The sequence below is a fragment of the Canis lupus genome, chromosome 8 (assembly GCF_003254725.2).
Source record: "Canis lupus dingo isolate Sandy chromosome 8, ASM325472v2, whole genome shotgun sequence".
Taxonomy (NCBI): domain Eukaryota; kingdom Metazoa; phylum Chordata; class Mammalia; order Carnivora; family Canidae; genus Canis; species Canis lupus.
In genome coordinates this window covers 28935759-28962951 of record NC_064250.1, presented here as the reverse complement: position 1 = coordinate 28962951, position 27193 = coordinate 28935759, and the positions used below count along the sequence as shown (strand labels likewise).

The window sequence follows — 27193 nt, the reverse complement described above, 5'->3', positions numbered from 1 at the left end:
TTGATATGTGTAAATATTGCTATATAGACCTATCTAGCATATGGAATTAATGCTAACGTAAAATAGTATTTGTGGATATTTTATCATTAGTTAAATGAAAATCAAGCCTTTAGTTAAACGTATCCTCATAGACAAAGCTTTTTGAAAATTCAAGAATTAACTTGTGAAACAACCTGTTATGATAATATCATTAAAATGATATCATCATTTTAAATGTTTCATTTTATTTCCTAAGTTCTAGCATTTATATTTAGTAGTATATAGTAGTTAGGGAAATTCAAGTTTACCAATAACTTATTTATGACTTATTAAGCATGCTAAAAATATGGTAGATAATAAAGGCATTTAATTGCACTTATACATTAAATGGGCCATTATTAATATTGGTCAGAACTAAGCAAGTGTTTTTACAATTACTAAAAATTTGAATTTCATCATTATTTTAAGAAATTTTTAAAAAATATTTCTATTTTTGGGGGCTTGAGCTCATGACCCTGAAATTTAAGACCTCAGCTGAGATGAAGAGTCAGATGCTTAACTAATAAACTCAGGCATCCCTAAACATTTAATTTTTTTTTTTTTTAAAGATTTTATTTATTTATTCATGATAGTCACACAGAGAGAGAGAGAGAGAGGCAGAGAGAGAAGCAGGCTCCATGCAGGGAGCCCGACGTGGGATTCGATCCCAGGTCTCCAGGATCGCGCCCTGGGCCAAAGGCAGGTGCTAACCCGCTGCGCCACCCAGGGATCCCAACATTTAATTTTTAAGTAGTCTCTACACGCCCAACGTGGGGCTTTAACTCGCAGCCTGGACTCTATAAACTGAAAGGCCAATTATTTATTACCTTTATGATGGGTCGAAACAATGTTCTTTCCCCTCTATTATTAATTGACCAATGTGAAAACAAATAACAATATCCACTGTTTGTGAATAAGAAATGAATACTCTGGTGGTTAAATCCTTTTGGAGATCAGTTCAGCATATGTATCAACAAAATTTAAGCAGTTCCTTTTTTTTTTTTTTTTCTTAAGATTGTATTTATTTATCCATGATAGACACAGAGAGAGAGAGGCAGAGACACAGGCAGAGGGAGAAGCAGGCATCATACAAAGAGCCTGACGTGGGACTCGATCCAGGGTCTCCAGGATCACGTCCTGGGCTGCAGGCAGCACTAAACCGCTGCGCCACCGGGGCTGCCCTGTATCAACAAAATTTAAAAGGTCCACATTTTTTGGTCTAGTAATTCCACCAGGATTTAAACAAAATTTTTATTTAAATTCAGTTTGCCAGCATATAATACCCTATGCTCATCTTGTCATGTGTCCTCCTAAATCCCATCCACTAGTCCACCAGGATTTTCACTTACTAAAATAATTGGACAGATGTTCAAAGATGACTGTAAAGCGGTAATAAATATTGTAAAGGTGTCGATTCTGCTGAAATTAGTTTATAAATTTGGCATGATATGAAAAAATTAGAAACCCTCTAAATATCTGGTCTTAGAAAAAGAATTCTGGAAAGTTACACAATAAAGTGTTTATCTCTGTGTGGATCATTCCCTTTGGGCAGGTATTATCTATTTCAGAAATAGACTTAGCACTGGAATAGGGTCCTGCAATTTATAGAGTACATACATCATTGTGTCTATTCACAGCATCACTTTGAGGATATACAGATAGGTCCTATAGTTGGTTAGTGGCCAACACATGACTAAAACCAGTACCATTTTCCTCTGAAAAGAACTAGGGCTCCTTAAAAAACAGTCAATTCCAGGACTGGAACAAGAAATATACACGGTGAGCCTGGAGTATCTTGTCATAAAAGAAAATGGAAAATGCTGCTAAAGATTACTGAGGTCATATCAATAGGAGACAGGTGCAGATAACAAGTCAGCACTTTATGGGTCCCCTAGTGGCCAGTGTGGGACAATTTGAACATCAAAGGGAGTAACTATTTTTACATTTCTGTGCTATTATGAGGTATTAAAATATATGAACAGCAACCTAGAGAATAATTTGTTGGGTTTTTGTTTACTTTTAAGAAATAGTATAAAAACTGACTATTTCAGTTTAAAAGTAATCTCATAGGAGCGCCGGGCTGGCTCAGTTTGGAAGAGCATGTGACTCTTAATCTTGGGGTCATGAGTTAGAGCACCACACTGGGTATAGAGATTACTTAAATAAATAAAATAAACTTAAAAAAATAAAAATAATCTCATAAATCATAGACACTTAAAAGTTTTTTTCAGAACATAGAATAAATGTCTGATAAAAACATTTTTTTCTTTTTTAGGATGAAGTTCCTGATGGAATTAAATCTGCAAGCTACAAGGTATATACACATACTTACTAATGTGTCTATTATCTTAACAAAAAAATTCATAAATTTCATTTCCCTTGCCAGGTATGACTCCACTCCCCTCCTTTCCTTATTTTCTGGCACTGCTTGTGTATTTCTGTCTGTCTGTCTGTCTGTCTCTTTTTTTTTTTAAGATTTAATTTATTTATTCATGAGAGACAGAGAGAGAGGAAGAGACACAAGCAGAGGGAGAAGCAGGCTCCTTGCAGGGAGCCTGATGCGGGACTCAATCCTGGGAATCCAGGATCATTCCCTGGACCAAAGGCAGGTGCTCAACCGCTAAGCCACCCAGGTGTCCCTTTTAAAAAAGAATTAATTAATTAGTTAATTAATTAATTTATATTTATTTATTCATTTGAGAGAGAGACAGAGATAGAGTATAAGCAGGAGAGAGGAGAAGGAGACTCCCGCCTGGAGCAGGGAGCATGATGCGGGGATCAATCCTAGGACCCTAGGATCATTACCTGAGCTGAAGGCAGATGCTTAACCTTAACCGGCTGAGCCACCTAGGCTCCACTTAAGTCTTTAACCTATGTCCATTCCCTCTTCTTTTTTCTTTCTTTGCAAACTTATCTGTTGAAGGAAATGAGTCCTTATCCTAGAGAACTTTCCACTGATTGTATCCCTGTCACATCATCATTCAACACATTGTATTCTGTAAACTGGTGGTTATATATTATAGCTTTTCAGATTCATTTTCTGATATATATTGATTAGTGTTGCTGTATACTTACTCTTACATCATATCAAAAGACACATAATGTCTGGCTTTCTTTTTTTTTCATGAAATTAAGATTGGTCATTAGGTTCATTATACAGTTCCCTACTCGTTTTTTCCCTGAAAGTTTTAGCAGCTTTGATGATCATTACCTATTGCATTCTTTCAGTTTTGAAAATGCTTATATTCTAATTATATCATTCTTTCTATACTTATTATCTGTTGTATTTCTCTAAAGACCTTTTCTTGTCAACTATCTGGATGCCCTGAAATACAGTTTATACAGGATGGACAAGATAAATGCTTCATTCTTTTCCTTTGTTTACTAGTTTTCAGATTAATTATGAGTTTGGAGTCCTGGCACCTCCAAAGATGCCCAATAAGGTTTCGGTTATATTTATTGATTGATTGAATGAAAGAGAGCCAGCATGAGCAGAGAGAGAGGTAGAGGGAGAAGCAGACTCCTCACTAAGCAGGGAGCCTGATATGGGCCTGGATCCCATGACCCTGGAATCATGACCTGAGTTGAAGGCAGATGCCTCAAAGTTTTTATTTTTTTTTATTTTTAAAATCTTTTTCTTTTTTAATTTTTTAATTTAAATTCAGTTTGCCAACATACAGTGTAACACCCAGTGCTTATCCCATCAAGTGTCCTCTTTAGTCAAGAGTTTTTATTTATTTTTATTTTATTTTATTTTTTAAAGATTTTATTTATTTATTCATGATAGACCTAGAGAGAGAGGCAGAGACACAGGCAGAGGGAGAAGCAGGCTCCATGCAGGGAGCCCGACATGGGACTCGATCCCGGGACTCCAGGATCGCGCCCTGGGCCAAAGGCAGGTGCCAACCCGCTCAGCCACCCAGGGATCCCCAAGAGTTTTCATTTTTAAATGTTATTATGAATTTATGAGTTTTGACTTTTTTAATGTGAGACTCTTGTAGTCATTTTTTAATTCCTTTTGATGCTTGAGTTGTTCTGCCTTTGGCCACTAGGAGCTCCTTCTTTTTTAAAAATGTTTTTAAATTTTTAAAATTAATTAATTAATTAATTATTTAATTATTGGAGTTCAGTTTGCCAACATTTAGCATAACACCCAGTGCTCATCCTGCCAAATGCCCCCCTCAGTGCCCATAACCCAGTCACCCCAAACCCCTGCCCACCTCCCTTTCCACTACCCCTTGTTCGTTTCCCAAAGTTAGGTGTCTCTCATGTTTTGTCACCCTCACTGATATTTTCACTCATTTTCTCTCCTTTCCCTTTATTCCCTTTCACTAATTTTTATATTCCCCAAATGAATGAGACCATATAATGTTTGTCCTTTTCCAATTGACTTATTTCACTCAGCGTAATAACCCTCCAGTTCCATCCATGTCGAAGCAAATGGTGGGTATTTGTTGTTCTAATGGCTGAGTAATATTCCATTGTATACATTAGGAGCTCCTTTAAGTTAGTGACTGTGGCCTTTTGAGATGATCCCAGTAATCTTTTTTTCTTTTTAAGAATTTATTTATTTAATCATGAGGGAGAGAAAGAGAGAGAGAGAGAGACAGAGAGAGGGGCACAGGCACAGGCAGAGGGAGAAGCAGGCTCCATGCAGGGAGCCGGACGTGGGACTTGATTCTGGGTCTCCAGTATCACGCCCTGGGCTGAAGGTGGCACTAAACCACTGAGCCTCCAGGGCTGCCCAGATCCCAGTAGTCTTAGTAGACTTTTTGGTTTCTTATAAAAAGATCTTCTAGGCTAATTTTGTACCTTTCTTTCTAATTTCTTGAAAATAACCTTTTTTTCTAAGAAGTCCTACTTCTTTTAGCATGAAATGTTGTTTCGAGATTATAATCTGGGCTTTAGGGGATGCTAATTGTTAGGGGATTGTTAATTGTTTCAAGGCCTTTTTTGGTAGGCCAAATTCGATTTGTGATTACAGAGTTTTAAAATATACCCAGAATCTTAATCTTTAAAGCCATAATCAGTTTTGCCTGGATTATTGTGGTAGCCTCTTAAATGGGCTGCCTACTTCTGCCCTTGCCTCTCTATTTTCTCTCTCTCATTCTTTTTTTTTTTTTTTTAAGATTTACCTATTCATGAGAGACACACAGAGAGAGGCAGGCAGAGGGAGAAGCAGGCTCCATGCAGGGAGCCTGATGTGGAACTCAATCCCAGGACCCCTGGATCATGACCTGAGCCAAAGGCTCAACCACTGAGCCATCCAGGCATCCCTATTGTCTCTTCTAAAGACAGCAGCCAGAGTGAATTTTTTTTTTTTTTTTTTTTTTTTTAAGAAATCAGATTGTATCTTTCTTTTGTTGAAAATCTTCTTATGAGTTCCATCTCTCTTGGAGTAAAATCCAAAACATTTAGAGAGTAACAAGAGTACATAAAGAGACCATATGCCAAGGCTTACCTGAGGCAGAACTGGTTTATGCCTGTTTTTCTGGCATCCTGAATGATTTATCATTTGTCCTGAGTTTTAAATTTTTTAAATAAAATATTAATAGTTGCATTAAAGTAAGTTAAGATGGATTTGATTGACCAAATACTTTGTATTTCTAGCTTCCTCTTATTGTCTCCTCTATTTAAGACATATGTACACTAACGAGTTCTTAACACTAAGATGACCAATAATAACTTACACTTCTTTTTCTGACCTTTTCTAAATAAATGATTTTTCAAAGAAAATATAATGGGCAATAAAATACTTGCTGATAAAATAATTGCCGGCAGACACAATATCTGGGGATTGCTGACTCCTTACAGTCTTGGGAAGTAGGGGGAACATCATTGGACATTCTTCCCTGCTGGTCTTTTAGAGTTAGCAGCCAACTGTGCTGTGGCCTATGTCATACCTGTGAATGTCCTAAGCTTCCAGGCTGCCATTTGACTGGTCAATGTTAAACTTGGCAAATTATGGGTCAGATTTATGAAAAAAATATATATGGGAAATAAATGGTTAGCGATCCTGCATATAAAACCTATTTTGGTTTTATACTTTTTTGTATAGCATAAATCAACAAACTATTTTACTATTTAGTAACTTAAAACGTTTTTTAAAAATATTTTATTTATATATTTGACACAGAGAAAGAAAGAGAGAGCATAAGCAGGGGCAGCGGCAGGCGGAGGGAGAAGGAGAAGCAGGCTTCCCGCTGAGTGGGGAACCCGATGGGCTCAATCCCAGGACCCTGGGATCATGACCTGAGCTGAAGGTAGATGTTTAACCCACTGAGCCACCCAGGCAAGCCAGTAATTAAAAATATTTTTACAGTGAATCCTATTGGCCAAGATAACTAAGAAAAAAGGGAAATATATGCTTAATGAAAAAGTATTACATTTAGAAATCTGATGACAAACAGTTATTGGTGATATGTAACCTTCACAAAAGGTCATCATTTACCATCCACAAGGGCCATAGAACTATCTCTGACTGTATGAACACCAGAACATGCAAATCTACTGATAAAGTCTAAGCATCTATTTCATAAATTAGTGGTTAAGAAAACTGTCAAAGAATGATAACTTGGGGCACTTGGGTGGCACAATTGGTTAAGCATCTAGCTCTTGGTTTTGGCTTTGTCATGATCCCAAGGTGGTAAGATCCAGCACCTCGGGCTCTACGCTCAGCAGGGAATCTGAGGCTCTCTCTCTCCCTCACTCCCTACTCCCTTTGGTGGACTCTCTCTCTTTCTCTCTTCCTCTCAAATAAATAAATAAATAAAATCTTTTTTTTTGAAAAAACTAAACATGTATAGCTGCAGTGGTGTACTTACATATCATTCTGGCATATGTGATTTTTTCATTTAGACTAAACTCTTCTGAATTAAAATTTTCTGGTGTTACTATGAAGATTTTCATATATACAGCAAAGTTGAAGGACTTTTCCTGTGAACATGCATAACCATCAGGTGGATTCTACTGTTAACATTTTTGTAAACTTACATTATCATATATGTATCTGTCCATCTTTCTAGTTATACAGTAAAAAGATTATTTTCTGGATGTACTTCAAAGTAAATTGCAAGCATCAGTACACATTGCCCTAAATGTGTCATCAACTGTGTGTGTGTGTATATATATATATATATATATACACACACACACACACACACACAAACATACACACACAACTAGAAGTATATCATTAAGTAGAGTCCAGTATTACTTATAATGTATTTTTATAAAATTAACATACAATGAGATGTACAAAATCTTTTTTTTTTTTTTTTTTTTTTTAAGATTGTAGTTATTTATTCATGAGAGACAGAGAGAGAGAGAGAGGCAGAGATAAAGGCAGAAGGAGAAGCAGGCTCCATGCAGGGAGCCCGATGCAGGGCTTGATCCCAGGACCCCGCTATCATGCCCTGAGCCACAGGCAGATGCTCAACCGCTGAGCCACCCAGGCGTCCCAAGATGCACAAATCTTAACTGTGCATTTGCTAAATGTATATCCCTGTGTAATCTATACTTCTGTTACAATAGAGAGAACATTACCATTACCCTGGAAAGTCACTTGATACCCTATCCCAATCAATTTCTTTTTCCCCTTGGGGCAACCACTATTCACTTTTTCCACTATAGGTCTAAAATAATTTGCTCATTTTGATTCCATGTTTTCTTGTTTGCATACAAAGAATGAAGTCATAGCTATTAATGTATTGGCTTCAGTGGCAGAACTTTGCACATAGTTCAGTGATGCCATTATTGGCTGTTTTAAGTAGAAAGTCATTTAATTCCAAAATTTGTTAGATTTTTAAAATTAATTTGATGGACTCAAAACTTTTGGAATTTCATTCTATTGAGGGAAAACATTTGTCCCCATTGTCGATGCAATTATAAATTCATTTAAAGCTCAAAATTGAAGACAAAATATTTGTTTTGTGGTGATAATATACAAATTTTGGTAAAAACAATTCTGATTAAACCAAGAAATCTGTGGAGCAGAAATGAATTTGTAGTTGGCTAATATATACATAATTCAAGGGCACCTGGCTGGTTCAGATAGTAGAGCATGTGACTCTTAATCTCGGGATTGTGTGTTCAAGCCCCACATTGGTGTAGAGATCATCTAAAAATAAAATCTTAAAAAAAAAAGATATACATATAATTCATAATTGTGTCCAAACATGCTGTGATATTTTACCAAATAAGATAGAAGTGGTGGGGCTCCTGGGTGGCTCAGTTGGTTGGGTGTCTGCCTTTGGCTTGTGTCATCCCATTCGATTCTGGGATCGAGTCCCACATCAGGCTCCCTAATCAATGGGAGCTGCTTCTCCTTCTCCCTCTGCTGCTCCCCTGCTTGTGCTCTCTCTCAAATAAATAAATAAATACATACATCTTAAAAAGAAGTGGTAATTGTTGGGGCAGCCCCGATGGCCTAGCGGTTTAGTGCCGCCTTCAGTCTGAGGTGTGATCCTGGAGACCTGGGATCTAGTCCCACGTCAGGCTCCCTGCATGGAGTCTGCTTCTCCCTCTGCCTGTGTCTCTGCCTCTCTCTTTCTCTCTCTTTCTCTCTCTCTGTCATGAATAAATAAAATCTTTAAAAAAAGTGGTAATTGTCAAAATATACAGGTTTTTATATTTAGATAGACACTTAATGACCATAAAATTTTTGAGGTGAAACTAATCCTGGAATAAATATTACTTTGGTATAGACAGGAAGCATAGACTTTCTTAGCTGTGCATCATCAATCAGATTTTATAAATATTTGAGCCTTTGGAAACAACCCAAGAGTCCTTCAGTGGTATTAACCAATTTTTAATATGTGAGATCTCGAAATGTCAATTGCAATATGTTTAAAATCAGTGGAAAGTCATTATTCAAAGTATCGATGAATGGAATGCTTAAAGAAAAAAGTTCTTAGCTTTTGAAGGGTTAGCAAATTGCAGTTATTATAACAAAGCTTTTAAACAAAGATGTCGGGATCCCTGGGTGGCGCAGCGGTTTGGCACCTGCCTTTGGCCCAGGGCGTGATCCCGGAGACCTGGGATCGAGTCCCACGTCGGGCTCCTGGTGTATGGAGCCTGCTTCTCCCTCTCTCTGCCTGTGTGTCTGCCTCTCTCTCTCTCTGTAACTATCATAAATAAATAAAAATTAAAAAAAAAATAAAGATGTCGAAATTTATTCCTACAAAAGCTAGGGAGGGATTGAATACATTAAGTGGGGAAAGTTCAAATAATATTTAAGCTTTAATTGTGGGATTTTATAATTGTTTTTGGAGTATCTCCTCTTGTAGGAAGAGTTTCTTCTTCTTTTTTTTTTTTTTTAAAAGATATTTATTTATTTATTTATTTATTTATTTATTTATTTGAGACAGAGACACAGGCAGAGGGAAAAGCAGGCTCCATGCAGGGAGCCCGATGTGGGGCTCCATCCCAGGACCCCAGCATCACACGCTGAGCCAAAGGCAGACACTTAACCACTGAGCCACCCAGGCGTCCCAGTCTCTTCTTGATGAAACTCTTGTTTTTAATTGGATAAATTTAAATTCTCATCTGAAATGGAATGAAATAAGGCTTATAATTTTGTAGCATCTATATTTGGCAAAACATTTAAAATAACAAAAAAGAGAAACATTATTTGATGAGTTTTGTCTTAAAATGTTTAGTGAAGAAACATACTTTGAAGGCAAAAGAATAGACCTTGTGAAAATACTTGATTTAAAATATTTTCACGTATTTATACCTGTAGAGAGAATATTTTTCTCAATTAAAAATTGTATCTACAGAGAAGAGTTAATCTAGGGTAATGATTTCAAGTTGACTAGCCATAAAAATTAACTTTGAAGATTATGAGCAGTTTTATGAAAAAATTAAAAATGATAAATTAGAAAAATTTTTTTTTCTCAGGAAAATGCCAATGATTTAAAATCAAGACCTCTGGGGCACCTGGGTGGCTAAATGGTTGAGCCTTCAGGTCAGGTTGTGATCCTGGGGCCGTGGGATCCAGTCCTGCATCAGGCTCCCTGGGTGGAGCCTGCTTCTTCCTCTGCCTACGTCTCTGCCTCTGTGTCGCTGATGAATGAATAAATTAAAAAAAAATCTTTAAATCAAGACATTTGTGACTTAACAAAACTGATTAAATTGTTAAAAACTAAGAATAGTAAAAAAAAATATGGTTAACTTGTTTTATTTAATTAATTTATTTTTAAGATTTTATTTATTTATTCATGAGAGACACAGAGAGAGAGAGGCAGAGACATAGGCAGCAGGAGAAGCAGGCTCCATGCAGGGAGCCTGATGTGGGACTCAATCCCAAGACCCCGGGATCACACCCTGAGGCAAAGGCAGATGCTCAACCACTGAGCCACTCAGATGTCCCAACTTCTGTTTTAATATTTAGATAATTCTGATAAGGATTTTAATTTTTTTTAATATAGATATGTTGCTTTTTGAGCAAATTTTGTTTTGTTTTGTTTTTTTTTTTTATGATAGTCACACACACACACACAGAGAGAGAGAGAGAGAGAGAGGCAGAGACATAGGCAGAGAGAGAATCAGGCTCCATGCACCGGGAGCCTGACCTGGGATTCGATCCTGGGTCTTCAGGATCGTGCCCTGGGCCAAAGGCAGGCACTAAACCTCTGCGCCACCCAGGGATCCCAAATTTTGTTCATTTTTTGATGTGTATTTTAACTTTTTATTTTGAGCTAATTAACAGCTTATAGAAAAGTTGCAAGATTAGTATAAACACCTCTTGTGTACTGTACAATTCACTAGTTTTTAATATTATGCCTCATTTGTGTTATCATCCTATATCTATGTATATATTATTTTCAGAACCATTTGAGAGTAGATTGAATATATCATATCCCCTTTACCCCTTAATAATTATGTAGAAAGAATTTTATTTTTGAAAATAGTGTTCAAATTGAGCTGCCTTATAGGTCAACCAATGTAACGAAACAAAGTTGTTATTCAATAAACATTTCAAAAAATTGTCTCAGTTTTAGTGTTCTCTTTTATCCTCAGAAGTGTCATAGGCTGGGCAGTCGTTAGTGTGGTCATCAGAACAATAAGAGCACTCAATAAATATTTGTTGAGTGATTGAATCTGTGCCTTCTGCTTCTGATGTTATCTTTTAGCCCTTTGGTGGTGATGACTAATGTGTTGTGAAATCTTAGGATCTGCATTTACTTCCCCTGTGCCAGACACATGCCTAGCAGAATAGTGTGTGTGTGTGTGTGTGTGTGTGTGTGTGTGTGTGTGTGTCTTAGACATTGAGAAGAAAGGTGATTGCTAAAGAACATATTTTAAACACCTAAAGATATTGGAATACTTTTTTATAAGACTTGATGAGTTCCAGAGCATATATAGAATCATGGCATATAGAGTTGAGATAGACCTGGGCACACATCATCTGGTCCAACCACTTACTTATGGAAGGGAAGACTGACTGATGCTTACAATTAGGCCATTAGAAAAGTGGAACATTGGGGTGCCTTGGTGGCTCAGTTAGTTAAGCGTCTGACTCTTGATCTCAGCTCAGGTCATGATCTCAGGGTTGTGAATTTAAGCCCTATGTTGTGCTCCACACTGGCATGGAAAAATAAAAAAAAGTGGGACATTACCTCATGATGCCTAGTATTCCTTAGACCTTTGATTTTCTTGGTGAACAGCTTGGTAATGAGTTATCAGAAGTACATTCTTTATTTTGTGACCATGTGGCAAATGTGTTCAACAACAAAAGCAAAGCCTTTTATGTTTGTTTTGTTTTGTTTTGTTTTAGCTTCAGGGGAGATGTTTAGTGATGTTGATTTTTTTTTTTTTTTTTAAGTTTTGAAGCTAAGGAAATAGTATAGATATAAAAGAACTTTTTTATTTTTAAAGATTTTATTCATTTTTTTGAGAGACAGAGAGAGTGAGTGAGAGAGAGCAATAGCAGGGTGAGGGGCAGTGGGAGAAGCAGACTCCCTGCTGAGCAGGGAGCCCAGTATGGGGCTTTATCCAGGAATTCTGGGGTCACGACCTGAGCCAAAGGCAGATGCTTAACCAACTGAGCCACCCAGGTGCCCCTTAAAAGAACTTTGAATAATTTTGAAATTCTTTTTTTTTAATAAATTAATTTTTTATTGGTGTTCAATTTACCAACATACAGAATAACACCCTGAAATTCTTTTAAAAAGTCTTAAAAATGCACTAAATTGTAATCTGCTTATTCTCCTTTCCTTTTAGTATTCTGAGGTAGCCAATAACCTCATTGAAGAATGTGAACAAGCTGAACGACTTGGAGCTGTGGATGAATCTCTAAGGTTAATTAATTTTTTTTTGCAGTAGTATTTGTTTTTTTTCTTGTGAAATGTTTACTTAAAAAAGGGTACCTTTTTTCGTTATTTGAAGTGAGGAAACACAGAAGGCTGTTCTTCAGTGGACCAAGCATGATGATTCCTCAGACAACTTCTGTGAAGCTGATGGTAATAACATTTTTTATTGTGGGCATTTTAAAATTGGGTCTAAGAAAAAAAATATTTTAAAACAGTTTCTGGAACTCCATTTCTAAAGATCCTCAAAAGTTAAAGACAAAATTACCATGTTACCTAACAATTCAACTCCTAAATATGTGCCAAAAAAGATTGAAGGTGGGGGAACAGATACTTACTTGTATAGCCATATTCATGGTGGCATCATTCACAATAGCTGAAAGGTAGAAATGACCCAAATATCCATCAACAAATGAATGGATAAACAGAGTATAATAAATACATATACGGGAACATTATTTAGCCATAAAAAGAAACAGAGTTTTGATATATCCTGCAACATGGATAAATCTTGGAAATACTATGCTAAATGAAATAAGCCAGGGGGTGCCTGGGTAGCTCAGTTAGTTAAATGTTTGCCTTCTGCTCAGGTCATGATCCCAGCGTCTCCCCGGATCAAGCCCCACATTGGGCTCCCTGCTTAGCAGGCATCTGCTTCTCCCTCTTCCTCTTTTTCAGCTTGTGCAGGTTCTCTCTCTCTCTCTCTCTCTCTCTCTCTCTCTAATAAATAAATACAATCTTTAAAAAAAGAAATCAGACACAAAAGGACAACCATTGTATGATTCCATTTATATAAAATATCTGGAATAGGCAAGGTGATAGAGACAGAGTAACTAGAGGTTAGCAGAAGGGGAGAATGGGGTGTTAATTTTTAATGGTTACAGAGTTTCAGTTTGAGAACATAGAAAAGTTTGGAAACAGTTAGTGGTGATGGTTGCACAATGTCCTGAATATAATTAATGTCACTGAATTGTATTCTTAAACCTGGTTAAAATAGTAAGTTTTACGTTATATACGTTTTTCCGCAGTTAAAAAAAAAAAAAAAGAAAGAAAACCAAACCCTCAGTTTCTGGAAAAAATTGACCCCCTGTGTATCTTAGTAGTGTGTGTATATATATATATACATACATATACATATATATACACACACATATATACATATATAAACACGTAAACATAGATACATATATACATATTTATAAACATACATATATAAACATATATACATATATAAAATTTTGTAATATACACAGGCATTTTGCATAAAGAGTTCAAATGTAGATATTTAGATTGCAAAAGCTTGCTTTTGTTGTACTGGCCTTGGATTGTTACATATCCAAATTAAAGGACCTATTAGAACCCTTTAATCAGATTTATAGATTCTCCCATTCTTCCTTTTTCTAAGTTGAATTGTTAGCCTTTTAATTGGCTAAACAAACCCAAATCAAATTGAGTTTTGGTATCCTTCAGTGGCTCTTTTGAAGCAGATTAATGATCTTTAAAAAAAAATTAGCAAAAAGAATGATACAGATCATTTTAATTGCAAGCAAGAGACAAATCCTGCAATTCCCCCTGAAAAGAGGAAGGCTAAGGGAAAGTACTTATTTTTAACTCTGTGGTTTCATTTTGAAAAAAAAAAAAAAAAAAAAAAAAGAAACATGCTTTCCTTAGTGTAAAACATGATTATGCCTTGGCAAATAATATTTATAATCCTTTATTTCTAATTCTAAAATCTGAAAATGAATATTTTCCCAAGTCTAGCACAGACTCATTTAGTATGAGTATGCACATGTTTCACTACAGAAGTATTTTTGGTATTATAATTAAGAGTTGCTGCCCCAGTCTCTCTTGGAGTAATATTCAGTACATGTTGCATATATTATAGTACTTTTCTGAAATCTGAAAAGTTCTGAATTCCAAAACACATTTGACCCCAGGGATGTTGGATAAGGAGTTGTGGACTTACACTAAGGTTTAGACTAGGAAAGGAGGGAGGATAAAATGATCTCCCAACCTCTAAACCTTACTGTCTTGTCCACAAAGATTCTTTGGCCTAAACATTACTATTGAAATAAAATTAAGGAGAGAGAAACCCCTGCTGCCAACAACATGGAGACCTTGTACCGCGTCCCGTTCTTAGTGCTCGAATGCCCCAACCTGAAGCTGAAGGAGCTGCCCTGGTACACATGCCGTCGGCCATGACGGTGGTGGTGTCTTACTTTGGTAGTGGTGTCTTACTTCCTCATCACTGGAGGAATAATTTATGATGTTATTGTTGAACCTCCAAGTGTTTGTTCTATGACTGATGAACATGGACATCAGAGACCAGTAGCTTTCTTGGCCTACAGAGTAAATGGACAATATATTATGGAAGGACTTGCATCCAGCTTCCTGTTTACAATGGGAGGTTTAGGTTTCATAATCCTGGACCAATCGAATGCACCAAACATTCCAAAACTCAATAGATTTCTTCTTGTATTAATTGGATTCGTCTGTGTCCTATTGAGTTTTTTCATGGCTAGAGTATTCATGAGAATGAAACTGCTGGGCTACCTGATGGGTTAAAAAATGCCTTTTGACAAGAAATCCGTGGATATTGGATTTGCTCCTGTTAATGAAGTTTTAAAGGCTGTAACCAATCCTCTGATGTGAAGTATGGAAAAAGAGTGAAGCAGCAGAAAAGAAGCATCTCGTGAGAAATAGGAATCATATTAAAGCTTGAGCTAGAATGTCTTCTTGGTATCAGAGACAAACTTCTCACAGTATTTCTCCTGCTGACCTGTACTGACACACCAATGATATTTAGTGGAATTTTCTTCTTAGTTTTTCATTTCTTTTTTTTAGTATATGTGCTGCCGAAGCGAGCACAGTTTTTCATTTCTTAAAGAAAGTATACTCCCATTTCCACAACTATAATATTGAATAAAGTGATTATTTCTTACAGCCCCCTTAACATTTTGTGGAGATGACATTTCTAACTTTCAAAAATTAATGTAAAATCAGGAAGCAAGATCCCATAAGCTGAGAACTCTGATCAGCTTTACCTATGGTGCTTTGCCTTTAAACAGTGTGACAGTACATTATTCAGATATGTGTGAGACTGTTTCTGCACAATAAGATGTATGAAAGGAGCAGAAATAAATAATTTTTCTAATTAAAAAAAGGAAATTAAATTTAAAACATGCGTTTTTCTGTAGTGTTAAGAACAGTAATGCTTTAACTTCATTTAGCAAAGTATGCTTTTGAAATTATCTGCTTATGTTTGTGTAGCAAGGAGTGAACATCAATAATTGTTATCTGATGGAATTCTGTTATCTTGGATGAATCACTTATCCATTCATATTTGTTTCTTCTGCTACAGGAGGATGGAAAAAAAGGATAGCTTTATAAAAAAGATATAATGTGTATAAATGGTAGGTAGAAGACAGAAGATATTTTATAAATTTTAATTTAGAAATTTGAGCTTTTGTCATCTGGCAAAATATGGTTATATTAATTATTTTTTATTAAAAATTTGAGGTGAGATGAAGTATTTGTTATAAGTAAAATTATGAGTCAACTAATATTTATGTCTAATTAGACATAATATAAAAACTTTAGTCATTTCTTGGTAGTTTTCTGTCTTAAAAGTACTAGATGCTGAGCATTACTCATGTTTTTAAAATGAGGATTATTTTTATGAATGTATCATAATTTGCTGTACTTTGGCAATACTTTTAGTATTAGTTGAGATGAACAGAAGTATCTCTGTTCTTGAACCAGAGGATTCCAGGTAAATTTGTTTTAATTTTTTTTTTTTCTTTAAATAATCTCTACACCCAACGTGGGGCTTAAACTAACAACCCCAAGATTGGGAGTCACATGTTCTACTGACTGAACCCGCTATGTGTCCCTTTTCTAAGTTTTTATTTCTACTTTTTCTAATTATTTTAATTGCCGCTTCTGCATGGACTCTCAGTTATTTCTAGATGCTGTCACTGTGCTACTTTTAGAAGCAAAAATTCCTAAAAAGTCTCTAATGTACTGTCAATTGGGATAAAAATAACCAAGCTTGTTTATATTTTTTTATTGTGTTTTTAATAAGAAGTAGGTACTGTTGAGAGCTTGATGGGCCTTCTTATAAGCACCTGTGTGCTCAGATTTTTGTCATCTACTTTGGTTGCTTTGAGGCCATTTTTGCCCACTTTTTCATTTTTTTGTTCATGTTGTTAGGCTTTATACATGAGTAATTACTCATTAAATAATTTATAGTATTACTGTATATTGAATAATTTCCCAAAGCCCCTGGGGAATGAGGGGCCATTGTTTTTGTTTCAAAGTTACAATACATTACACAAATTTATAGAACATATGAGAAACTAATATCTCACCAATTTTTGTTGTTTTTCATTTCTATCTGTAATTGACTTCTGTAATGCTTATTTTTCATTTTATTAGATAGCCTTTGTACTTAGCAGTTTTGTTGATTGTAACATGGTGTGTTAAGATATATCACAATATCACTAGCTAATATGTATCATACTCTTAGCATTGTTCTAAGTACTTTGCACGTATAAACTTAAGTCTCACAGTAACACCGAGTATTATCTCCATTTTATAAATGACAGCACCAATGCATAAAGAACATATATAATTTGCCTTGGGTTCGACACTGAATGAGTAGTAGGGCTTGGATTGTAACCAGGCACTTTGGCTCCAGAGCCTGTGTTCTGCTCTATTGGATGGTTGGGTTGCTTCTGCTTTTCTCTTTAATAAATAATGCTGATGTAAGGATCATCCTGCTTATAACTTTTTGCATGTCTAGGATTATACTTTTGGGACAGCTTTGTAGTGGATCTTCATGGTGGTCATGTAAGAAGGAAGTTTTTGATAATAGTATTTGGTAGTAACACATCTTCATTTACCTTAGTTATTGATGAGCCGCTTGTGGTTAATGTGGAGGGAGATATAGAGTATATTTTTCATCTGGATAGCTTATGAAAATTTAATTACCATGTTTTTTCAATTCTAAAATTCATGTATTCCTATTTTTTTTTTACCATTTTTAAAGGCAGGATGCTTTGTAACCAGTGAGTACATTAATGTGACTGTTTGTGTTTTCCTCTTTTCTTTCTTGTAAAAGGTTTTTTTTTTTTTTTTTAAGATTTTATTTGAGAGCAAGAGAAAGAGAAAGAGAGGGAGACTGCACAGCAGATAGGAGGGAGGAAAGGGAGAAGCAGGCTCCCCACTGAGCAAGGAGCCCCATGTGGGGCTCTATCCCAGGACTGCAGGATCATGACCTGAGCTAAAGGCAGCTATCCAACTGAGCTACCCCTGACACCCCAAAAGGTTATTTTTAAAATTTGGATACATTGTGACATTTATGGTGCCTTAGGATCGTGGAATTTAGTTTATTATACTAGTTTTTCAAGGTAATTGCAGAAAATATTTAATGAAACATTTTATTTTATAGACATACAGTCTCCTGATGCTGAATATGTAGATTTACTCCTTAATCCTGAGCGCTACACAGGTTACAAGGGACCAGATGCTTGGAAGATTTGGAATGTCATCTATGAAGAAAACTGTTTTAAGTATGTGTCATTTTCATTTAGAAAATCCTGATGGATATAGTGATTTTTCTTTATAAACAAATAAACAAATTATAATGACTTTAAACTGCAAATCACATTCACATTGTTAAAAGATGTATTTGGACATGGAAACATACTTATTCATTAATCCAGTTCTCCTCTGGAGAAACATGTGGACATGTGTTTCAACAAATATTTTTTTTCTTCTTTAAAAGACAGAATAGTATAAGACTATTACAGGAGTATTGTTGGACATTTCACAAATGTTCCTTCAGTGGATTATAGAATCTCATTTTATAGATGAAGTAACCAAGAGCCAGCCAGGTTTACTTCATTTCCCAAGGTCATCCTAATTCTTTTTGGTGCTTTGTATTCATCTTTTTGTGGCTATAATTATTTTATCTGCTTTCAAACTCAAGTTAAATTAATTTCAGAGAATAATTATAATAGGTAACACTTGAACATTCACAGTGTGCCAGACTAGTGCTAAGCATATATGTACATTTTCTCTTTTAATCCCTGCAATAGCCCTGTGTTGTAGTCACACTGTTTACGGATGGGGAAACTGAGACTTGGAAAAGGTAAATGATTTTTCAAGTCTCAAAATCTAGTAAGTGGAAGAACCCACTTTGTACTCTTAACCACTACAAAGGAAATAGTCATTTTAATCACTATGCCTCTGGGACATGCTTCAAGTTTACCCACTTGTAAGCCAGTGACCTCTAAACAATGCGCTTATTGATTTTTGGAAAGAATTTGTGTGTGTGTTTGCTTTATACTATCTCAGAGATGGGGGAATTCTGGGAAAATCTTTGGAATTCCTAGATATGGTAATAATACATTTCACTTTGTATAAGTCAAATATAAGAGATTAGCAGAATACCAATAAAATGTCAGTCTGTTTCTTTTTATAACTTAAAGAATTTCTTCAGTTTTGAAGTGGAGAATTTCCAGTATTTACTAATTTTGCCATGTGTTTCATTTAAATTCCCTTGTTTATTATTAGGAATGTTTGATTTAATTGGCTCACTTTAAAGGTTTTGTTTTGTTTTAGATTTTATTTTTAATTAATCTCTACACCCAACTTGGGGCTCTAACTTGCAGCCCTGAGATCTAGAGTTGCATGCTTTACTGACTGAGCCAGCCAGATGCCCCCAAAGGTTTTTTTTTTTTTTTAACTAAAATAGAGTTAGGAAGCATTTGTTAGATTTTATATTTGTATTGTGGTTATTTCTTAACTAATTTATAACATGATTCCCAGTATAAATATTTCTAAAATATAAACAATACACGCACTAAATTGAGAATGTTAAAATATAGCTTACATATTCTCTTCTCAAAATGTCTCAATTTGTGCGAGTTTGTAAAATTTAAATTGCAGATAAAGCAATCCCTCCACTTTACTAATGATACTAATGAATATTCATTCTGAGATTTAAAAGCACTTTAATGACATATTAACTTTTTTTTTGTATGATAAAAATACCTTTTATTGAAATCATAACAAACTTGGTGGCTGCAGGGCTATTTGATGTACCTAAGATTAACTAAGTGGAAAATAATCTACCCACAGTGTTTTTTCCCCTTTATATTTTAATGCTTGAGTTCAGTATTTATATTTTTTGTTTGTCTTTCAGTCAGGAATGTACTTTGTGCCACACACAAACATATATGTATACACTTGTGTAGGCACACATATATGTATGTAATATATGTAAAAACATTAGTGACTCTAGAAGAGCTTACCTGGTATTTTCTTCCTTTGTTTGAAGAAGTGTTTAGGAAATGACTTTCTGGTGCTAAATGGGAAAAAAGCAGAAACAATTGCTAAAATAACTAATGACCACCATCCCTTAAAGCAATTAGAGAAAACTAAATATTTTATAGCTCAATAAAACAGTTTGATTTTGGATGTAGTCATTAAGCAACTCTCTGAGATAATTTCGCTTTTACTTAGATAATTGTAACATGATAGGTAATGTAATTATATTTTACAATTCTTTTGTTTCTAGGCCACAGACAATTAAAAGACCTTTAAATCCTTTGGCTTCTGGTCAAGGTGAGTTATTTATTTGCACTGTTATATTATTTATCAGTCAGTGAACTTTGGTTAGAAGAAGGAGGAAGGCCATATAAGGGTTGGCAAGAGCAGTTGAGATCACATATTCCTGTTTCCATAGAAGTTATGCCTCACCCTTACAGAGAACTTGGTGTTTAAAATATTTATACGTCAGTAAGGAGTATTTGTGTAATGAAGTTCATGGTATTAGGTTGTCATAAGTGGAGATTTGGTAAATATTTATTCTTCTGAGCATTTTTACATAATATCTGTGTTTATTTTTTTACTATTTTTAATCATTTTGTAGCTAAATGAATATCCAAAAAAACTTTTGCCTCAAACCAGATCCTAAGATGATTATACATATTGAGAGTCTGACTTCAAATTCCCGTCTTTATGTTTTATTAACATTTTTCATTTTCTCCTCACACTTGAGGTATTGCCCCAAATGCTGCCTTTTTCACCTTCCCTGACTCTCCTAACTGGAAGTAACCCCTCTCTTCTTATAAAATGATCTTATGTCATATTTTATTTCTCTTACTACCTTTCCACTGTCTGGTGTTATTTTACTATGATATATTGATCTACCCTATTAGTTTGGGCATATGGAGAGTGTTTGTTTCATTTCTTAATAGAGAGCCTGACACATAACAGATGGAGTAGTTTGTTAAATGAAAGATTGATGAAAACTGCTCTCCTCATTTAATGGTCTTGCCTACAATTGTAAAGATCACTTGTTCCTTCAATAGATGATTACCTTCCATTTACTATGTGCTAGGCACTGTGTAGTTGCAGAGGAGATGTGAAATTGGAACTCAGAAACCTTGCCTGGTCTGTAATAGGCAGAGTAGTTTGTTGAATAAACCATTTCAGTATATGATTTCAAACTTTTTGCTTAGGAAATATACATCCCTGTTCCCATAATATGTGCTTAATGATGAAATCTTTGATGTGCTTTTAGGAAATGTGTAAGTTTTTCACTTTTAAAATTTATTTGAAAAGCTGCTGATCTCATATAGTCAATAAACATAAATTTCCTCCTGGAAAGCATTGAGATTGCATCATTCCCTTAATGTTGGCAGACGAGTCTTTCTTAGATTAGAAATAAAAGAACAACTTTAAACAAGGACTTGTGTTTATATGAGTCACATATGGTAACTCATTGGAAGCTATTGATTTAATATCAGATGAATGTCAGTTCCAAACAGAGGGGTGATCCTCTGTATGGATGCACATTTTGATCTGATTAATTAACCACTCTCACTTATCATAAAGATAAATGGGAATAATTTAAATGTTTATCATTAAGGAACTGGTGAAATGATTTTTGGTGTATTCATGTAATAGAATACAGCCATCAGAAATACTGCTGAAAACTTATTCATTTAGGTCAGGAATGACCAATAGCACATTGAAGAAGGGAAACAGGTCTCAAACAGTATGTACAATATATTTTTGTAAAAACATACATAATATAATATCTAAATATCTATATGCAAAGAAAAAGGACATTTATCAAAATGTAAATGGTATTTATTATTTGGGCAGAGGGAGTTATGGATGACATTTTTAATTTTGTCTGTGTCCTCTTTTTTTTCAAAATGTGTATTTGCAATGAGCATATGTTATTTTAATAAACAATGATGGCATTAAATAAGTGTGGGCAAAATGAAGACAGTTTTTTAATAGTAAATGAGCAGCTGCTTACTAATTGCTGAACTGTGCATAATTTGAATCTTAACAAATAGTCTCTAAAAATATTCCTGAATCAGGTAAAATTCCTGAATCAAGTAAAATTTTACAGTGTCCGTCTGGAGTTTTCAAAGCAAGAACACAAATCTTTAGCAGAAACGGTGTTATAAATTTAGGGTAAATAAATGTGGAAAAAGGCTCTGCCAGCCAAATAACTGTAAGTCCTTAAGATACTTGAGAGTATTCTCAGATGATAGATTAGATTTTTCTCCCCTGTCAGCCCATATTAAATCTTGTACAAGCTGAAACCACTCCTTATCCACGCTCTTGGAGATGATGCCCTTGAAGCGAATCAGGCATAATTCCTACTGCCACTAGATAGAGTTGTGTCATGAGTAACTCTCTCAGATTTTGCTTATGTGAGTGAACTGAGTGATTAAAACTAACCAGTTAGTCAAAATCTTATTTTTATGCAATTATAGCATTTTAAAGTGACATCTGGAAGGACATTATAATAATAAATATTTTGTTTTGTTTTTCAGGGAAAAGTGAAGGTAAATATAATTTCTTTATATTATATATATGAATTTGCTGATACATTCAGAATTGTATTTGGCAGACTTTTCTTCTGCTTCTGAGAGCTCATATTTATTGAAAATTCAGGAGTTGAAAGCATAGGTTAAGGGAAAATGACTCTGCCTGGGCTCAGGCAGTAGTGACAACCTGCCTCAGCCTCCGATAATTTACTCTTGCATTTTACCCACTGCTCGCCAAAGCTAGGCATTTCCCTCCAGCTTCTGTCAGGGAAAACTCACTCTCCTTTACTGCCAGACAGACCTCTGGGATCTGTTGGGTCCCTATAGGAAGTTTCTAGGCATGGTCAGTGTTGCTCTACTGGCTTCCAAGGCTTATGCTAGCTCTTAGGGGTAGTTATTGCCAACTCTTTTAGTTGTGATGCTAAAATGTTTAACATATTTTAGGTTTACTCTGTCTTTGTGAGAATCTTTTTGCCTTGTGAATGAGATTGAAATGATTTTTCTTATTTTTTTTTAAGATTTATTTATTTATTCATTGACAGAGAGAGAGAGAGAGAGAGAGAGGGGCAGAGATACAGGCAGAGGGAGAAGCAGGCTCCATGCAGGGAGCCTGATGTGGGACGCAATCCCGGGTCTCCAGGATCATGCCCTGGGCTGAAGGTGGCGCAAAACCCTGGGCCACTGGGGCTGCCTGATTTTTCTTATTCTTAAGGCCACGTGTTTAAGCATATGAAAAGACAAAGCAGTACTTAGCTTTAGTCCAGCTAGATGAAATTGCTAAAATGTGAAGTATCAATTTCCTCTCCTTCAGAATTCGGTTTTCTGAACATTAGTTTTACAAATTGCTTTTGTATTCTGCCTAAATAATAGAATACCAATGTCTTATAATATTGCTCTCTTTTTTATTGTACTTTATATTATAGTAACAATAACAGCTAAATAAATCAGAACTGTATCTGAATCAGAACTATACTATTTGGGGGATCCCTGGGTGGCGCAGCGGTTTGGCGCCTGCCTTTGGCCCAGGGCGCGATCCTGGAGACCCGGGATCGAGTCCCACGTCGGGCTCCCGGTGCATGGAGCCTGCTTCTCCCTCTGCCTATTCTCTGCCTCTCTCTCTTTCTCTCTCTGTGACTATCATAAATAAATAAAAATTAAAAAAAAAAGAACTGTACTATTTGGAAGAGAAATTCTTTAGCATAAGATTGTTCTTCCAGTGGCACCTGGATGGCTTACCTTGAGCATCTGCCTTTGGCTCAGGTCATAATCCTGGGGTCCTGGGATCGAGTCCTGCAGTAGGTTCCCTGTGGGGAGCCTGCTTCTCCCTCTGCCTATGTGTCTGCCTCTGTCTGTGTGTCTCTCATGAATAAATAAATAAAATCTTAATAAAAAAAACATTGTTCTTCCAAAGATACCTCATATTACTGTTAGTAGTGATCCTATAATTTTCAGGGGTTTTATTTTTTCCCCCTCCTCCCTATAATTTTCAGTTTTTGAGAGATTTTATTCTACCTTGGGTATTCCTAGTTATGTTAGAGGCTGTTATTTCAGTTTTTTAATACTATTTAAAAACATCCTGTCTCAGAGAAGAGATTGTTAACTTCTAGAGGCTATCCTTAGAGAAACTATCTTGTTTATGAGTATATTTATAGGTTTTCATTTGAGTAAAATTTAAGAGTTATCCCTGACAGCTGTCATATTAGGTGATTATCTAATTGGATCATAGCCATGTCAAGTTGAGCATAGCTACTTCAGAAACAGACAGAACTGAAAATTTCATTGGAAAGCTAGGTCCCAAGTAGTATTATACTCCCATTCCCTGTAATTCATGGTCCTAAACTTGAAAAAAAAAAAAAAAAACCAAACACCTTTGAAGATTTATTTATTTGAGAGAGAGAGGAAGCGAGAGAGAGAGAGTTTGTATGTGTAGCAGGCAGGGGCAGAGAGAGAGGGAGAAAGATTCTTAAAAGAGCAGACTCTGCACTGAATGTGTAGCCTGAATCTGTGCTCAATCTCATGACCCTGAGATCAGACCTGAGCTGAAACCAAGTGTTGAACACTTAGTTGACTGCACCACCCAACTCTGAAGGTTTTTATAAGGAAAGAAATCATTTGTAATCCCACAACCCCAAAATAATTGATAATGGCAATGGCTAAGACTACATGCCAGTACTTTTTTAAGCAGTTTACAAATAGGATTTCATTTAATTCTTCCGACATTCTTAGGAGGTATTACATTTATCTCCATTTTATAGACAAGAAAGTGAGTGCCAGAGGGTTTAGCAACTCAGCTAAATCATGTATGACTTGTAAGTAGCACAGCTGCAATTGAAATTAGTCAGTTTGGCTCCAAGGTCCATGCTCTTGGGATACCTGGGTGGCTCAGTCGGTTAAACGTCTATTTTCTGTTCAGGTCATGAGCCCGAGGTCTGGAATTGAGCCTCACATCAGGCTCCCCACTGAACAAGGAGCCTGCTTTTTGCTTTCCCTCTCCCTTTGCCCCTCTCCTTCCACTCATGTTCTCTCTTTCTCTCTGTCTTGAATAAACAAAATCTAAAACTCTTAAAAAAAAAAAAAAATCCGTGCTCTTGGTTACTCAGACTGCTTCTCTGTTGACATTTTGATAATTATTTATTTACGTATATTTTTATACTGGATATATTTATATCTTTGTGTATTATTATTCCCATGTCTGCTTGCTTCCTTAGCCTATGTCTTAGCTCAGGCTGCTCTAACAAAATACCATAGACTGGGTGACTTGAATAAGATGTTTATTTTCTCACAGTTCTAGAGGCTGGGAAGTCTGAGATCAGGGTTGCCAGCAGATTTGATTCTTCATAAGGGCTCTCTTCCTGGCTTGCAGGTAGCCAGCTTTTTCACTGTGTCCTCAGCGGCTGAGAACGAGCTGTGGTTTCTTCTTCTGCCTATAAAGGACACTAATCCCATCATGACACCCCTACCCTCATGACCTCATCTAAACCTAATCATATCTCAAGGGTCTCACCTCCAAATACTATTTCTTGGGGAGATAGAGCTTCAACATATGAATTTTATCCATAATAGCCTCGATTTCTAGAAATGGATTTGCTGGATCCAAGGTTACAGACATTTTAGGTTCCTGATACATATACCAGATTGCATTTTGTCATTGAAAGCATGTGCTAATTTACATCCCTTCCAGTCAGTGTGCCTGACCAATAGTTTTACCTGACCCTTGTCAGCATTAAGTATTGTCATATTTTTATCTTTACTTTTAAAAGTGGTATCTCTATTGTTGTAATTTGGATTTTTTATTACTAGTGAAACAGTGATTTTTATGTTCTTACCATTTGTAGTTTTTCCTTTGAATTCTCTATTTCTATATTATTTGCCCATTTTAAATGGGTACTTTAGCACTTTTTCAGTTTATGAGCTTTTTATATATTTAGAATATTATCCCTTTGGGGCTCCTGGCTGGCTCCATTGGTTAAGCAGCTGTCTTTGGCTTAGGTCAGGATCTCAGGGTCCTGGGATTGAGCCCTTAGGCTCTGTGCTCAGTGGGGACTCTGTTTCTCCTCCTGCCCCTCCCTCTCCCTCAAATAAACAAAATCTTTTAAAGAAAAAGAATGTTATCCCTTTGTTGTTTTTGTGACGTACATTCAACCTACTTGGTTGTTTACCTTTTACTTTCACTCGTGAGGTTTTCTGACAGGTGTTTTAAGTTTTTAGATAGTCTGATTTACTGTGTATTCTCTTTGCCATTCCTTTTATTACTTTTATGCTTGTTTAATTAATTGTTAATATTATTATAAGCAACTTTAGTCAAAAGAACTGTATAATTTTTCGTCTCTTGTAAATGCATACATAGAATTTTTACCTAGGTATGAAAACTATTTCTATGCCTTTTTATACGTTATCTCAAATAAACATTTTCATGTATTGTCATGTTCCACATTTTTTATTTTAAATAGTTTTATATTATTCTACCGTGTTACCTAGTTATATAGTATCCTATTGTGTTAACTTAGACATTTATTGTACATTTTTATTATTTCAGGTCTTAATAATTATATATAATATAATCATCATTGTACACATTATTGACTCCTTCACCATTTGAATTATTTCTTTAGAACATAATTCTAAAAGCAGAGTTATCAGGTCTAAACATATGAAAAGTGATCTTTTTGGGTCATAGAATATAAGTGGTATTTAGTTTTGTAACATTTCCTTGGTATTGCTCCTTTGAAATATTGAATGGCATGAAATAGTATGAGCTATGTGCAAATAATATACCATCAACTCTATTTTATAATTTTTATTTACTTTCACAAGTTAGAAAAGCATAATAATGAGTCCTTAATTTTCATAGCTAAGTCCTTAATTTTCAAGGCTAAGTAGTTTTCCTTGCATTGATTTATTATTTAAATTCTGTGTTCTGACCTCATATGAAACATTTTATCTAGAAAGTTATGAGACTGAAGCTACCAAAGGCAGTGCTGAAACTTTCTAGAGACTGAGCAAGAGAATGGTACTTAATTGAATCTACACCAAGAAAATCTCTTTCCTTTGGATAAATTGCAGATAAAATTTGGACCTTTCATTAATTGTTAAATCGCTGTTTGGCACAAATTGGGTATTATATATTGAAAAACTTACATTTTGGCATTTTTACAACTTTGTGACTTATGTTTCTTTTAATTTCAGAGAACACCTTTTACAGTTGGCTAGAAGGTAATTGGAAGCTTTTTTTTTGGAAGCTTTTAAACAAATTTAAATGTTAAAAATTTTTCTCATCTATAAAACCTATGAAATTAATTGTGTAATGGTACAAGTTTCACATATAAAATTTCTATTACCAAATTGCTTTTTTTTAGGCCTGTGTGTAGAAAAAAGAGCATTCTACAGACTTATATCTGGCCTGCATGCAAGCATTAATGTGCATTTGAGTGCGCGGTATCTTCTACAAGGTATGTGACATTTACTTTTATTTATTTCACCATACTTATTTTCAGAAATTCTTAA

General features: G+C 35.3%; 1 protein-coding gene and 1 pseudogene across 2 annotated transcripts in view; both read left to right on the top strand.

Moving 5' to 3' along the window:
- Positions 1-27193, top strand: part of ERO1A (endoplasmic reticulum oxidoreductase 1 alpha) — a 52588-nt gene that overhangs the window by 13098 nt on the left and 12297 nt on the right. Inside the window, exons 4-11 of one of the 2 annotated variants that reach the window (XM_025442932.3) lie at positions 2294-2332; positions 12244-12320; positions 12409-12482; positions 17782-17902; positions 19915-19961; positions 22196-22207; positions 26876-26902; positions 27046-27138. In XM_025442932.3, the coding sequence (XP_025298717.1) occupies positions 2294-2332; positions 12244-12320; positions 12409-12482; positions 17782-17902; positions 19915-19961; positions 22196-22207; positions 26876-26902; positions 27046-27138 (490 nt within the window). The remainder of the gene's footprint in view (positions 1-2293; positions 2333-12243; positions 12321-12408; positions 12483-17781; positions 17903-19914; positions 19962-22195; positions 22208-26875; positions 26903-27045; positions 27139-27193) is intronic. The other variant, XM_049113172.1, reaches the window with a different exon arrangement.
- LOC125755563 (oligosaccharyltransferase complex subunit OSTC-like) lies at positions 12489-16231 on the top strand (annotated as a pseudogene).